Raw genomic sequence first — 16180 nt, forward strand, 5'->3', positions numbered from 1 at the left:
GATAAGGACAAAAACAATACTTAAATGTTATATACATATATAATTAGGGGGATGGAATACATTTCACAATGTACAGGTCCAATTTTTTTTATTTAAGTAATTAATTATTATTATTGATAAATTTGTTATATATGAAATTCTGATAGAAACGACAACTATGCACTGATGGGTTTGTTGTCATCAAATATTCAGCTCTTTATTAAGTGATATTTGTGTTTTCACTCATGAGAAAATTCAGTTCAGAATAATTCTTTCAGAGACATTAAAACAAACGTTTTTCAAAATCTTTTTTCGGAAGAACTTTTAGGGGCCATAGACCTTTAATTCTAAATATTTAACCGATTAGAGAGGTGATGGGGGCATGTCCAGACATGGGCAAATCAGAGTCTACTCATTTAAGTCTTACTGTCTTGACCTGAAAATATAAAAAAAGTGTTTGGAGAATATAAAATGTTATTCAGTGAGGCAGTTTGCTGTTCCGTCAATCAATGTGCTAAGTTCTCTTAACGTTATCAAAACAAGTGCAAAGAGGGGTTTCCATGTGAGATGGTAGCAGATATTCATGTAACAATCTATTAGTAGAACTTTTAAGATCAAATGTATTCATGGATTGAGTTTAATGTGATAGTTCCCTGCCTTTGTGATTATCTTGTAAGTTATTTATTTATTACATACGTTTCTTTACAATGGTGGCTGTTCAATAAAACAAAAGTGAAGTTGGGGCAAAGGGACACCACAGCTGTCACCCAGGATCTCGTTTGTTCAGCGGTCACGAGGAGTAAACTACTAAAAGGGTGAGCTTCAAGGAAAAAGAACAAAACGAGGATTTAGAAAACGTACAAGTTACAAAAAAAGGAGCAACTCAACGGAATGGTATCAAACTTTACAAAGTAGAGATAGGGCAATTCTTGTTTTTTTCTTCAGTGTTGAGGTGTGTTTGCATGGTTTCTCACGTGCAAGAACCGGTGTGTTTGGCCGATTGTGCTCCTCGGGGCCACCGTAGCTTCCACCTGCTTCCACTCCAGACTTGACATTCCTGAGCACTTCCAGGCAGTCAGGACACTTCCAGCATCGCTGCCGTTCCTCTTCCGGTCACTAGGGAGAGACTCTGACCCAAGAACGCGTCTCTTCTCCGGCTCCGGAGGTCCCACAGCAGGCTGCCTGGCTCCAGAGCCTGCACCATCCTCTCACTGGCCTGCGCAGCGGGACGCGTCGCTCTGTCCTCCGGGATGGAGAAAGAACCGGACCCATCCCGCCAGCGGAACGGGGTGGCGGGTATGCTGTACGGGGAGTTCACCGACACACTCAACGATAAGGTCCGGTACTCGGTGAGCCTGACGGAGAGCGCCCTGACCATCCAGAGGATCTCCTCGTCTCCCGGCCGGACTAAGGTGGTTTTTAACTTGACCGACTGCATCGGCTGCCGGGCGTACCGAGGTTCGGACTCCGCGGACGTCGGTGCCTACTTTACCGCCTATTTCTACCCGTTCAAGAGGCGGTGGATGAGTACCGGGGTGGCACGGCAGCGAGTGGAGCAACACTTTCGAGTCGCTCTGGTCCAGGACCCGCTCACCAACCTCCGGGAGGCTGAGAGGTGGGCTCATGCCATCAGAGATGCGTCTGTGCAGCAGGCACCCCGGAGAGAGGGTGAGCCCTGGGTGTGGGACATGGGTCACATCGGCTGAAATGTGACATTAATATGCAACTGCACATTGTAAACAGGCCTGATATGATCCTGGAGAGACTGTGACAGAGGTAGAAATGTAAAGTAATAGACGTAGAGAGAGAGGGTGTGTGGATGTGTGTGTGTGGGGGGGGGGGGGGGCTGTCAAAGAGGCTGATTCCCCCTCGAAAAGATCCTCAGGCCCCTCAACCGTGCATGATATAAACAGGTTTGGCAGTGAGAAGATACACACATTCCTCCCGCTGACACCAACCTGCTCTACCTGCTGTGAAAGGTGATCCACCTCAGACTCACTCATTCATTCACCCTCTCCTGCACACACACACACACACACACACACACACACACACACACACACACACCCAAAGCTGATCACTTAAGTCATTTGCTGTGCCGTGTGCATATTCTCGTGTACTAAATTCCCACTGAGAATTCGTTGTTGATGGGAGGGAAATCACATCAAAACAAAAGCCTGTTTGTTCCATCCTGCTTTGTAGCGTCTAATTAGGTCCCATCATATACAGACTGTCTGCAGGTTCCTTTGTCTTCTAATGTCATTAGGCTCTCTGTGCTGCTGTGGAAGATGGCAGTAATTAACATGAGAAGTGTTTATGCAGCTAATTACTCGCTTAAGGAGGGAATAACTCAGCTGTTTGGGATCAGTTCCTGTATTCCAGGTCATGTAATTTTCTATTTTTATGCATAAAACCGCTCAGAATTTAAAGCAGACATGCACTCCTGGGCAGTGCAGTTCAAAGGAGAAGCGGATATTTGACTTGGCAGTGACTAATTTGGAATGTGGTTGCCAAAGATGGAAGTAAGTGTGAGTACAGGGTGGGGTGGGGGTGGGAGGTGGGGTTAGAGAATGAGGTTGCCCTCCTGGTAGCGGCCCTCAGGTGTGCGGGAGACACTGGCGCTCTGTGTGATGGGGACGTGGGCTTCAGCCAGCGGGAGTTTGAGTTTCAGCTCTGCAAGTTAGTCAGGCAGGCAGATGGTAACCTGAGAGGTGAGCCCCCCCCCTCCCGCCCCATCTCTGTCCTCATCACAGCTCCAGCCTGGCAACACTTCTGATCACACATACTGATGAAGCAGCAGCAGCAGCAGCAGCATAATCAACTCAGTTTCACAGTCATGCTGCTGATCATTAATTTATAAACTCGTTCTAACATTCCACATCCAGTCCGGCCAATAATACCACGTTTAACAGAATATTATATGTGTTTTAAATGAATTATATGCTGCTCACCCTCTTGTAGAGGGTGTATGAAAGTCAGCGTGTTTCACTAATCCCTGGTAGTGTATTTACCCTCAAGTTAATTGCATGTGATCTCATCTGGTATTGCAGATGGAAAGGTTGGATTAAAAGTGCAATCGCAGTGCAAGATTTGCGTTTAGTCAGAAAGAGGAAGTGCCGACACAGTACAGGTGGTATTTTTGTCGAATTGAAATGTAAATGTAGTTAGTAATATTTGGTTTTTATCTCTCGGCAGGATTACACAACAACTTGCTGTGGAGATCTGTAGGATGGGCCAAAGACGTACCCCTTAAATTTTGGGGGCGATTAGTCAGAGCGCCACCCGGTGGCAGCAGGAAATTACTTCTTTGTTGTTGTTGTTCCACTCGGATGTACTGCTCCACCAGATCCATCTCAGATTTGGTCAGAAACATTTTAAGAACTTGATGATGGGTGACTGTGAAGACTGTGACTTGCATTGTCTTCACGTGATGTACAGCAACATAGTACAGTAAGTAGTAATATGTATGTGTGTGTTTTCTCTAGCGCCACCTGGTGGACACAACATGAAATACTTGCATCACTGTGCGCGTTCATCTGCTCCTTCATGCAAAATCCAAATGTTTTCAGGTTTCACCTCCCGCTCTCTCTCTACTAGTAGCCACACGCTCCAATGTGGGCAGAGGTCCGAGGTCCGGCTTCTCATCATCGTGCTCGCGGCTTTAATTTGAAACTAAGCGTGAAAGTAGCGGGAGCACCAGGGGGCCGAGAGTTCCCCCTCAGAGGAGGAGGTACACGCTCTCTGGGGGCGTATTCCTTCATTTTATGTGTTGAAATCAATCACGGTTGTTTTATTCTCTCTCATTAGAATGAGTGAGCTGTAAATAACATGGCAGACCAAGACGCGCCAACGGTCCGCGAAGGTATCGGACCCTAAATCAAAGACCCCCTTTGACTGTCCACATTTAGCAGCTCCATATTTAGTCTGCACTCAAAGGAATGAGATGTTTCTGACTTTTCATACCGGTGGCTGCCTTTTCCTGCCCGTAGGACGCCAGTCACAGATGTAACATTTATACGGCTTGAAATTCCATCTGTGCGACAGGTCATCATCGTCTTGCGTCCGTCCCGGTAGACCCCGAAAAATCTTACAAACTGTTCCAAATGTGTGTGTGTGTGTTCTTCTACTTGCGACATGATGAGGACCAGAGTACGTATTTAACGAACGGTGTGAGGACATTTTTGGGGCCGTTTGAAGGTCCAGACTTGATTTTAGGGTTGAGGTTAGAGTTTGGTTCTGGTTAGGTTTAAGGTCAAGGCTAGGGTCAGGCAGTCAGTTGAAAAGGTTAGGTTTAGGGTCAGGGGCTAGGGATGTGCGATGTCAATTAAAGTCCTCACAAAGATAGGAGTACAAGGATGTGTGTGTGTGTGTGTGTGTGTGTGTGTGTGTGTGTGTGTGTGTGTGTGTGTGCGTGTGAGAAGTTGTGAAAAGGAGAAGAAAGATTTTTTTCTGCAGCTTGAGGGTTGGCAGGTGTGTGTGTTTGTGTGTGTGTGTGTGTGTGTGTGTGTGTGTGTGTGTGTGTGTGTGTGTCACAGTGTGTGATTTCTCCTCCGGGGGTCTGCTGCTCAAGCCACCGTGGCATCCACGGCGAAGGAGACAAGACTCGACTGAGTCACCAGACGACCTCTCACCCTCAACCATCATCTTGATCCCTGGGGAGGCTTTGTCTTTGCGATGGCCTGTCAACGCTCAGCCCCCCCCCCTTCCCCAAACACACACACACACACACACACACACACACACACACACACACACACACACACACACCTCCAGGCTGGCAATGCCTTGGTGAGCAGTGGTGTTTCTACTCTTCCCCTCCTCTCCAGCAAACACTCGCCCAACCTTGGAATTCAGTTTGTTTGCAGACACGTCTTTCCAGTCTGAATGTAGGGTGTTGGTCCAGAAAAAGCCTGGCTTTCGTGAGCTGCACATTCGTTTGTTTCTGATCCAAGATTCTCCTTGAATGGTTTCTTGCTTTAACAAATCCCTCTTTATGCTTACATCTTTATCAACATCGATATTAAGATGCCTTTGTGGAAGCGAGGTGACAAAATAAACTGTTAGCTGTGAGACACATCCAGTGTATGTGTAGCTTGTCTAACCTTGTGTGTGTGTGTGTGTGTGTGTGTGTGTGTGTTCACTTTCTTGTACACACTGCGCAGTGCAAAGTTTGCTCGCCACTATGACGAACAGAATGTTCCCATAGGTATCAGACTTCACATCATAGAACCATTTATTTCTAACACTCCTATTTGTCTCACCCACATACTCCATGACCTCTTTATTACAACACACACACACACACACACACACACACACACACACAGACAAACACACACACAAAGTCAAGGTTAAATGTCTGGGAAGAACTTCTACACACACTTTTGCTGTGAACCAGGATTCAGTCAATATGACAACTTTGATATTTTCAGTCTTTTTGGGTAGAAAGTTTCAAAAGATAGGAAATGCCAGAAATGCACTCTTTCATAACGCAGCGCTTCTCCAACTTTTTCCATCTTCTGAACCTTTAAGTTGAGACTCGGTGGTGAAGGGATTTTGCTACATCTGGACCCTCGGATCCAGGGATGTGTTGAATGACCTTCAGGGGACTTTAAGAAGCATTTAAACATAAGAAATCTGATCCAGCATCAGTGATGTGATCCTCAAAACCACAAATTCATTATAAGATACAGAGTTTGTGCTTTTAAAGAAGTGCAAATTTTAATTTTTCCCTTTGCTAGTTGACCAAAGTCACGTTGTTTTTGGTTTTGTTTTTTAAATTCTGTAATAATTTGTTTTTTTGTTGCTGATTTTCTCATCAGCTTGTAAAAGTAAACTAGCAAGAATATGACATGACGGGGAAACACATTTTTCTGTTCTAAGTGACAAGAAAACTTTAATCTGATTATTGCAATGTATTTTTTTAGGGCGAAATCAGTGCTGCAGTGTGAGATTTAAATGCGTGTGACGGGCACCTAAACGCAGGAATGTTTAAAGGTCATTTATTCAAGGACCCCTGGGAATCCCCTGACCCGGACTTTGAGAACCTCTTGGGTTACTGCATGTTCAGGTGCAAACATTTGCTCTTTGATTTTATATGCCGTTTATAACCCGCAGAGATTCTAAATCAAACATGCTACTGCTGCAGAAACCCGCTCATCTCACGCTAATCATGAAGAACGCCGGATGTGTTCGTCTCCACGCGGCGGCGGTGAGACCCTACGACCTGCTACGGTGTGTAGTCGTGGTTATTGAAGCTTCTTCAGATATTACAGCCCTGCGTCAAGTCTTTCCTTGAACTCAAGTTTGTTGTGATTTTGGAAGCTTACGTTTGTGGTGCTGTTGGATTATACTGGATTCTTTTTTCAGGACTGCAGTATATCCAGGGATGAACGATATTATCGGCATGTCGTTAGTATCAGCAGCTGTTGCTGATTTAGTTCTTTTTATGTATCAATTTCAGTCCAATGGCAGATATTTGTATCAGCCCAGTATTGCTTTAGTTTGTTCCTCATCGCTTATTTACCCATATTTTTCAAAGGATTTATGATTTTTATTTCTAATAATTCCACGAAGGAGCAGACTAATGCTAAAACTAATAATTCCGCTTGTAATAACCGTTTAATAACACAGAGTAACCAGCTCAACAAGTTGAGGTAGGTCTGGTCGACCCAGTATGAGAAGATTATGAAACTTAAAAAATAATGATAACTTAACAACAAAAAAACAAAACTGTCATTTCCTGTTGCTGGGGGTGGCAGGATGACCAGCCCGCCTCAGAAGTGCTTCCTTGGCCGTCCCTCACGCCTCCATCATCAACAACCTCTAGCTGCAGCGTAACCGTGCCGACACACAAACAGGCGTCACAGGGGGCACAAATCGATCCATCAGCGTTTCCTCATCAAACAGATCAATACCTGAACCTGATCATAACGATTCGTGAATCCACTTCACGCTGAGTGATAAACAGCTTCTTTTTAGCTGTTATATTTGGTCGCTCGTATCATCGCGAGGGCGATGTGTAAAACCAGCCTCCCCAACAAAGAGGAAGGGGATTTAAGAGAATTCCCGCCTTCTAAGTTATTTAACGCAACCTAGTTAATAAGTAGATTTTGTTGTATGACGAGAGCAAACAGACAGAGAGGACAAGCCGTCACGCTCCTGAAGATGCTGCACACCTCTTTGTCTTTTATTCTGGCGCCGCGTTATTCAGCTCAGCACACTTGAGTGTAAAAAGCCGATTCTAACACTCTTTGACCGGCAAAGGTCACGTTGCTCTGTGGTAGCTGATATTCTGGAAGTGTGGACGTCCCTTTGTGTCTGTCAGCTGCATTGTGCTGTGGTACAAGTCAAACACAATGGCCACCCCATATGCGTGTGTGTGTGTGTGTGTGTGTGTGAATGCAGTCAGAGTATGCCATGCACATGTGTGTTTTCACACCCTCTCTTTACTTTTCCTCTCTCTCTCTCTCAGCCGCAGCAGTGATGGAACTCAGGCTCCAGACTCTTGACACTCCGGTGTAAAGTCTTACAGGCTGGAGTTCGTTACATTCAGAGCCTCTCATAATTGTGCCTGCAGTACACCGACCTGGATAATTACGGTGGAAATACTACACCGGCCCTACAGTTGCTATCCTCCTCACTAATTTGAGATGGTGCCCGCTGGTGTGTGACTGCACCAAAGGTCATCTGGTGCAGAGTCCTCCTTCTACTGAAGGGAAGATTCTTTCCAGATTCATATTTTTCTCCGAGCACCACCTTCCTACAAATCCTTTGAGCGGCTCCCTGTGAGGTCCCTCAGTTGTATGATGATGTCATAAAGCAGCAGAGCTCCCTCTCTTGAGTCCAATCATAAAGTGGCCAAACAGAAAACAAAAAAAAACAAACAAAAAAACAACAACTTCCTGACACCAAAAATAAGGAACGAAACTCAGGGCCACACACTCCCACAGAGATTTATCAGACGGATTATTTGATATCTGTTTGTTTGAATCCTTCATGTTTTGTCTGCTGGTTTTTGGAGTTGTTTCAGCCACACTTGCATTCATCCCCTTCTTGCTTCTATCTGCTTCTAGCGACTCCAGGGATGGGCTTTGAATTTCCACTGGAACTTAATGAATGAACTTGAAATAAAAGGGGCAGGGATACGTACACGAACGGTGAATATTCCAATATTGTGAAGGGAGCAGGAATCTACAATCCTACTCCTTTTCAAGCTCAATATGGAAGAACCTTTATTTACAGTGTTCTGCTTATGTATTTCTCTTTGTTTTGTTAATGTTATTGTTATTTTAATATGCCCGTTTGAAAAAAAAGAATATTGATTAATTCATTCAATTAAATATTTTGCTGGGGTCAAAGGTCACCGTGAGAGCGGGCATCGTTGAGTCCAACAACAACAAAGCAATTTATATCGTCATTGTTTTGTTCTGTTCATTTTGCCATGAATAGAGCCTGCATCCCTTGATGCAATTGGCTGAGCGGCTCCCCCTGGAGGGCGATTGCTGGAGGTTTTGGTGTCACCTTTGACCTTTATTTGTCCTTGTGTCTAACTTTTGTCCCAAATGTTATTATTCTCTTGTACAGCACAATGGCTCAATCTGTTTTTAAATGTGTTCCAGGAATAAACGTTCCTCCTGCATGAACTGCTACTAAAAATTGGTTCCGCCCCTGCAGTGTCAGGCCGCTGGCTTGGAAAACAAGAAACTAATCAGCATCGTCATCCTCAGTGCTGTCCCAGCCCAGCAGGGGTTGCCGCCATCTTTGATCGCTGTGTTCTTTATCTTTCCATCTCAGGTGTGACGTACTTGGAGGTGCAACGGCCTTGCAGGGTCATGATCCTGGTGAACCCTCACAGTGGGCGTGGCCAGGCTCTTCAGCTCTTCACGGGGCACGTGCAGAGCATGCTCACAGAGGCAGCTGTTCCCTACACACTCATCATCACAGGTCAGCAAATTTTGCGTGCGAGCGCGTGCGCACACACACACACACACACACACACACACACACACACACACACACACACACACACACACTCAGGTCTTTTCGTAGATGCCACTCATTAGAGAATTAAACCGACAGTCTGAACGTGGGACAGCTGAGAAGTAGGCCATCTGCACACACACATACACACGTAATTGAGCAGAACCACACTGTCAACAAATGTTAATCTGTACTGTTATTGTGTGTCATTTGTGTATGACCACACACTAACACACACACACACACACACACACACACACACACACACACACACTGAGGGTTTTAGAGTTGCTGGTGGCATTTGGTGACCTTTAACAAGAGTTGTTGTTAGAGACATGTGACCTCCTTCTGTATACCAAAGGAACAGAGAAATGCCAAAAGATGTAAATATATATATATATATATATATATATATATATATATATATATATATATATATATATATATATATATATATATATATATCTTCATCCTTCACACACTCATACAGCAGCAGCAGCAGCAGCACTCTTTGACAGCATGTTTGACAGCACAGCATTTGACCAGCAAGAAACTGTTTGAGTGCATCGGTTGAATCTGTGATAGAGCTGCTGGAGTCAGGTGGAGGGATGACAGGAAAGAGAGAGGGAGAGAGAGAGAGAGAGAGAGAGAGAGAGAGAGAGAGGGTGAGTGTTTATAAGAGTTCTAATACTCCCTGGAGTTAAAGGAAGGTCAGCAGATGGATGGAGATGAAAAAAGAACTGAACAAAGAAAAGAATGTGGGTTGCTTAGATCGTCAGAAGCGATGATGATAATGATGGTGATGATGATGATGGTGATGATGATGAACGCATTAACTGGCACAACCTCTTTGCTCAGCTCCTTGATGAATGTATCACACAGTGTTTGCCTGAGGAAGGACAAGCAGCGATAGAGAAGGCCTCTTGTGTCTGCGTGTACCTTCTACATAGTGTATGAAGCATCGAGTGTACCGGGGCTCTCTCTCTCTCATCGCCCTGGTTCACCTCAGTCGAGGGTGACACAAGGAGGAAACATTTAAAGTGTCATCACCTCCCCCACACACACACACACACAAAGTGAAGCGTGTGTTTATGCCTTAATATCAGGGTGCATGTGTGCGTCAGCGGTGAGCATGACAACTGGATTAAATGGAAATCACAAGCCGTCCATTTTCATTTGGTTGGTCTGCGTGTTCGTGCTTCGCCAGTGACCCTTGAATAAGGAAGTGGCTGGAAAGTACAGCAGCAGCAGCAGCAGCCTGGCAGGCTCGACTTGCTGAGTCAGCTGTGCAGCGACGATTTACTCCGTCTGCATCTGTCTGTCAGCGCTGCATCACCACCTCCAGCCTCCACGACGCAAAGCAAACAGGAGGCCCAGGAGAGCAGAGAGAAGGAGTTGTTTTTATGCCAGTCTGTCCTCCATCCGTGCTTCTAGCTGGAAAATGTTAGACACGAGACTGTTAAAGGGCTCATTATTCTCATTTTTACTGAAAAAAAACTCACTAACTCTGAATTGATGGGTTGTTTTTTTTACTTGAAATATTATTTTGTTTTGTTTTTTCTGTATCAGACAGTAATGTTTCCAGTGTGACATGTAGCTGGGATCGCAGTACTGCATTTAAAATGTTATTTTACACGCAACAAATATTGCAACTTTCTGAAATTTGAAACTTGAGCTCGTCCATTTTGCCGTTTCGATTCAATTCTGATTAAATGCACGGTCCAGGTTGCCCTTATGATAACTTCATTTTCCATTTACACACACACACACACACACACACACACACACACACACTCACACACACACTCACACTCAAACACCACTTAGCTGGCAGGCTTGTTAATGCTGGTGGGATGAGCCCCCCGCTGAGGGAGTCTCTCTGGGACCGTGGCAATAAAACTAGGCTGAACAAACAGCTCAGTCCTTTGCTAGTGCATTAACCAACACTGCCACGCGCACACACACACACACACACACACACACGCACGCACGCACACACACGTACACACACTCAAACGCATTCAGTGCCTACACACATGCAGATATTTGTCACAGATGTTGGCAGGGCAGTTAAGCTGCCTCGGAGCTGTTGAGTAGCCGCTGGATGGGCTAATGTGATATGTCGGGTCTGATCAGGGGAAATTGAATCTCTTTTCTGCCTAATCTCCCTGATCCCACCCTGGAGGCTGCTGATGTCTAGTTCTCTGCCCTTGCCCCTCTTTGTTTGTCCTCCATTTCAACATTACTCTTCTTGTCTCTCCTGTTTCTCTCTCTTACTCTGACATCTATCTCTCACTCGTCCGTCAGAGCACCAGAACCACGCGCGGGAGCTGGTGAGGAAGGCAGACCTGTCACAGTGGGACGCCCTGGTTATCATGGCGGGAGACGGGCTGCTGTTTGAGGTGATTGTAAACAGCTTGGAGACATTGCTCTCAGTTACAGATGGAAATGACACAAACCCACTTTCTATTCTTAGCTCTTGTAAGAATACAACCATAAAAATTTTAAGTGCCGCTGATTCCAAATCCTAAAATCTCTGCTGTTATTTATTAAAATCCCTCGTTGCTCCCCGAGATGCTTTGCTGATTTTGGTGTTAAGAACGATGACAGCACGAAAGTATAAACAGTCAGCGTTTGTTGCGAGGAAAGAAAACACTCGCTTCTCCTCTGATTCTCTGTTTGTGTTTGTTCCTGTTCACTCAGGTGATAAATGGTCTGATGGAGCGGGAGGACTGGCAAGAGGCCATCCAGACCCCTCTGGGGATTCTCCCAGGTGGCTCTGGCAACGCCCTGGCCGCCTCCGTCCACCACTACTCGCAGTGAGTCAGTCCATTAATGAGTCATTTAAATGCATGGATTAAATGTGCAAAAGAAGAGTAAGGAGAAATGTTCCTGTTTCCCAAAAAAAAAAAAAGGAAAAAAAGAATGATTTATCTCTGCTCTGTGTAATTATGCCAAAGGCTGCCTGGGCACAGTGTCTCCCTGGAGGGGAGGAGAGACAGTGGAGCAATCTGGAACCGCTCCAGCGAGCAGCACAGGTCATTTTAGGCTGCCGATAAGTCTCAAAGGAATGATGTAATGGCTTTAGAAACTCTGCACATTATGAGTGATTATAATCCTGAGCCTAGCAGTGGCTACCTAGATCGCCCTCTGCTGGCTGGTTGCCAGCAAAACATTAAAAGTGCAAACGAGTCACAGTAAAAATGAATATGTTGATGTTGCCGGAGCAAAAGGATAGTTCTACAAATGTCATGAAAAGACCTGAACCGCCAATGAAGCCAACCTAAGAAGTATTTTTGACAACTTTGTACTTTTACCTTCCTCATCCGTCCATCCATCCAAGGTTCAAGGTTCAAGGTTCAAGGTTTCTTTATTTGTACCCGAGGGTAAATTTTTTTTGCAGGCAGGAATTCAGCAATCCCCTCATACCACTCACATCTCCACACTAGACATACCAGCCAGGTCCATACAAAAAAATCAATCAAATAAAATCAATCAAAAAAAAAAAAAAAATCTATCCAAATATAAAAACATGGTAAATAACTTTATATAGATTTATGTCCGGTACCCTATGGTCTAGACTTATGGTCATTTAAAATTCCGACCGCTCTGGGTATAAAACTGATTCTGTACCGCTTTGTGTGACCCTTCGGTACGCTGAATCTGCGGCCAGAGCGGAGGAGCCGGAACTCATCATTTAAGGGGTGGGAGCGATCCCCCAGTATGGAGTTCGCTTTCCTCAGTAATTGCCTATTGTACAGTTCTGTAATGGGGAGTTGGGGCTCTCCAATAAGCCGGCCAGACCGCTTAATAATTTGGTTCAGTGAGTTTTTGTTTTGAAGTGACAAATTCCCAAACCAAGAGACCAGGGCGAAGGATAAAAAAGACTCGATAAAAGCACGATAAAACAGGGTTTTAACATAGATCTATCAATGTTAAAACGGGCCAGTCTCCGAAGTAAAAACAAGCGCTGATGTCCCTTTTTACACACAGCTTCACAGTTTAAGTTGAAAGTTAGTTTCGAGTCAATGATAGTCCCAAGGTATCTGTAACTCAACACATTCCAGAGGTTGACACTTAATGACGGTGGGATCATGGTTTACAGCCTGTAGTCTAAAATCAATGATCCGTTATATTATATATCAGCATTGCATGAGATTCAGTTAGTTTTCCCTTCATACTCACTGAGTATCTGCATACTTACAGAGCCCCAGTATTGTCACTTTTATTTGAGTAAGAAAGTAGTTAGTTGTTTTTTTTCAATGATCCTAGTATCTTTATTTGTTACTCAACTGAGTAGTAGTTTCACTGGTTTTCTCGTCCTCCGCATCAACATTCAGCGTCACCAGGATCAATTAGGGGTTCGGTATCTTGCTCAAGGACACGGACGGACGCATGGTCTCTGGAGGAGACTGGGATCAAACCAGTATCTCTCCGATTACCAGATGGCCACTCCACCACCTGAGCCGTGCGCAGATCAATATCATACAAATGTGCTGGAGCTATAAATACTTTAGAAAGTACCACGTGTGGATGAGGGTACTGCCATAAAAACTATGGAGAGTGTCGCTGTTTATGTGTGAATCTGGATGATGATTTTCAGCTGACATGCTGAGGGGAAGCACAGCTCAGCTACCAGAGTTTCATTTGTTGCGACTGACTCTGATCTGTGTCATCATTCGTCAGGTCGCCTCCAGCGTGGAACGAGGAGCTGCTCCTTAGTTGCGGTTTCATGCTGTGTAAGGGTCTGGTGGGCTCCCTGGACCTGGTGTCCATCCACCTGGCCTCCAGACAGCGAGTCTTCTCCTTCCTGTCCCTGGCCTGGGGCTTCGTGGCCGATGTCGACATAGAGAGCGAGAAATACCGCCATGTTGGAGCCATCCGCTTCCTCATGGGAACCCTGGTCCGCCTGGCCACCCTCCGAGTGTATCAGGGCAGACTGGCCTACCTGCCGGTTAAGGAAATCCCCAAACTTTCAAAAGGGAGCATCAAGACTCACCACCCACCCTCCACTCCTCAGCACCCCTCGCTCTGCTCATCGCTCCCCTGTCGCTTCATCCCTAACAGGTCTCCAAACCAGAACTCCCACCGCAACTGCAACAGCACACATTTCAACCAAAACACCCTCATCAACTCTTCCAACTGTGCTCTCACCAACAAAAGGACTGAAAGTCCCAGCAGCAGCAGGACCAGAGCACCGGTGGACTCTCTGTTACCGGGACTGGACCAGCCGCTCCCTGAGACCTGGACTGTGGTCAAGGAGGAGGACTTTGTCTTAGTGCTGGCTATTTACCAGTCTCACCTGGCTGAGGACCTGTGGACCGTCCCTGGCGCGATGGCAGATGATGGAACAATTCATCTGTTCTACGTGACAGCGGGGATCTCCCGGCCCGCCCTGCTGCGCCTCTTCCTCGCCATGGAGAAAGGAGCCCATTTGGCGTGCGGCTGTCCCTACCTGGTGTACGAGAAGGTGAAGGCGCTGCGGCTGGAGCCCATCTCTCCACAGGGCATGATCACTGTGGATGGAGAGATGGTTGAGTACGGGCCTGTTCAGGCTCAAATCCACCCGGGACTGGCCAGACTCATATACGGATGAACTCAGATTATGTTAATCTTTTTTTTTTCATGCTGTAGAACGTTCTAGTTTTACGCTCATATCTGTACGTATGCTGTGTTTTCAGAAGTGCCAAAGACGAAGCCTCTATTTTTCTATACAAAAAAAAAAATCCTATTTTTTACAGCCCCCCTTTTTCTGTCTTCGGTGTTTGATTCAGGGTCGAAATCATGGATGGTCGTCATTGCTGCTGGCTGGGCCCAGCGCAGCTGGATAGGAGAGAGAGAGTGTGAGAGATCTTTATGTATGTATGTGTACATTCAAGTGTGTGTGTATGTGTGTGTTGTGCATGAGGAGCTTTGGCATGTAGCGGTGGCGGAGGAGTGCATCGTGCACTCTGCTGTCAGAGCTCATAAGCATGTCACACGTGAAGAGAAGCACATATTCCCATCCTGGGAGGTTCCAGTGGGACGGCCACGCCCCTTCTCCTACCGGCCGCCAGGCTGGGGAAGCTGAGGGGTCCTAACAGCATCATCTCTCTCATCTGAAGAGGATTTGATGTTTGCAAATAATCTTTGTTGGTGTAAAAAAGCTCCAACATGTAGTGAGAATGCAACCCTTCTCCCCCTCCTGCTCCTCTTTCCTGTGTGTGAAAACTTCACCTCATCTGCAGCTATCAAGAGACTGTAGCAAAGAAACAAAAAAAACACCCCCGCTCCTCTCGCACACATACATGATCTCTGCAGCACTTAGCGAGGGGGAGGGGCGTGGCCTGCTACTACGCACATGATACCCTCTCCTTTTACCATCTTAAGATTGTACTCTCCCTTGGTTGATAAGCCATCAGCACCTAATGTGTCCTTATTACTGAGCTTTACGTCTGCAAAAGCCTGAGAAACAGGCGCTTTTAAGTGAGCTTGCACATTCTGACAGGAATTAGAAAAAAAACGGGGGGGGGGGGGTCCACTGTGTGTGCAGCAGGAGGAAGTCGAGCGCTCTGTTCCGCTGTGTGGCCTTTTCACCGGTTGTGGGTGCCGTGGTGTAGCGAATGCGTGAGCGGTGCTCCAGAGCAGAGGGGAGTGCACATATTGGCTTTCTCACCCCCCCCCCCATCAACATACACACACACACACACACACGCACACACACACACACACACACACACACACACACACACACACACACACAAACACACATACAAACACACACTTTCACATCAGTGTTTTTAAGGTCATGCTGACTGCACCAGAACTAGTACCCACCCACACGTCTCCAGCAGCTGAGTGTCTTCACGGAGAGCTGCCGACCTTTAAAACTCATTTTTATCCCAAAAAAATGGGGGGAAAAAAGATAAACAAACATAAACAAAAACTCTGGAACAGAAAGGGATTTTTCAGCTTTTCAAGGTTGTGATAGCACACACACACACACACACACACACACACACACACACACACACACACACACACATACACACACACACACACAACTTTTTTGCTGCTTTTTCTTGAGCTCATGAAGGAGCCGAAATATAATTTCTACAAAAGCAGGACTTTTCTGTACTTGAAGTAGCATCTGTACGTTTTGACGTCACTGCAGTGCCGATTCTTGCCTCGAACCTCTCACACACCTGCTGTAAAGACTCATGGCTACAGCTCATGCGCA

The 16180-nt window shown here is 45.9% G+C and overlaps 1 protein-coding gene across 1 annotated transcript; it reads left to right on the plus strand.

Moving 5' to 3' along the window:
• The first annotated feature begins 979 nt into the window (after nucleotides 1-979).
• On the plus strand, nucleotides 980-15471 carry LOC147245346 (sphingosine kinase 1-like). The gene is made up of 5 exons (XM_086184504.1): nucleotides 980-1647; nucleotides 8776-8925; nucleotides 11269-11363; nucleotides 11665-11780; nucleotides 13648-15471. Exons 1-5 carry the CDS (start codon nucleotides 1230-1232, stop codon nucleotides 14555-14557), a joined length of 1689 nt encoding a protein of 562 aa, XP_086040630.1. The 5' UTR covers nucleotides 980-1229; the 3' UTR covers nucleotides 14558-15471.
• The last annotated feature ends 709 nt before the right edge of the window (nucleotides 15472-16180 follow it).

This window comes from Aulostomus chinensis, chromosome 18 (genome assembly GCF_037954235.1).
Source record: "Aulostomus chinensis isolate RoL2024-O1b breed Wild chromosome 18, RoL_Achi_v1.0, whole genome shotgun sequence".
In the NCBI taxonomy this organism is placed as follows: Eukaryota; Metazoa; Chordata; class Actinopteri; order Syngnathiformes; family Aulostomidae; genus Aulostomus; species Aulostomus chinensis.

Bases quoted from the DNA above. Each gene is read 5' to 3' on its own strand.
- LOC147245346 (XM_086184504.1), top strand. From the start codon at position 1,230: ATGGAGAAAGAACCGGACCCATCCCGCCAGCGGAACGGGGTGGCGGGT. The intron at 8,926-11,268 runs GTCAGCAAATTT...CTCGTCCGTCAG, and splicing joins CTACACACTCATCATCACAG to AGCACCAGAACCACGCGCGG. The intron at 11,781-13,647 runs GTGAGTCAGTCC...ATCATTCGTCAG, and splicing joins TCCGTCCACCACTACTCGCA to GTCGCCTCCAGCGTGGAACG.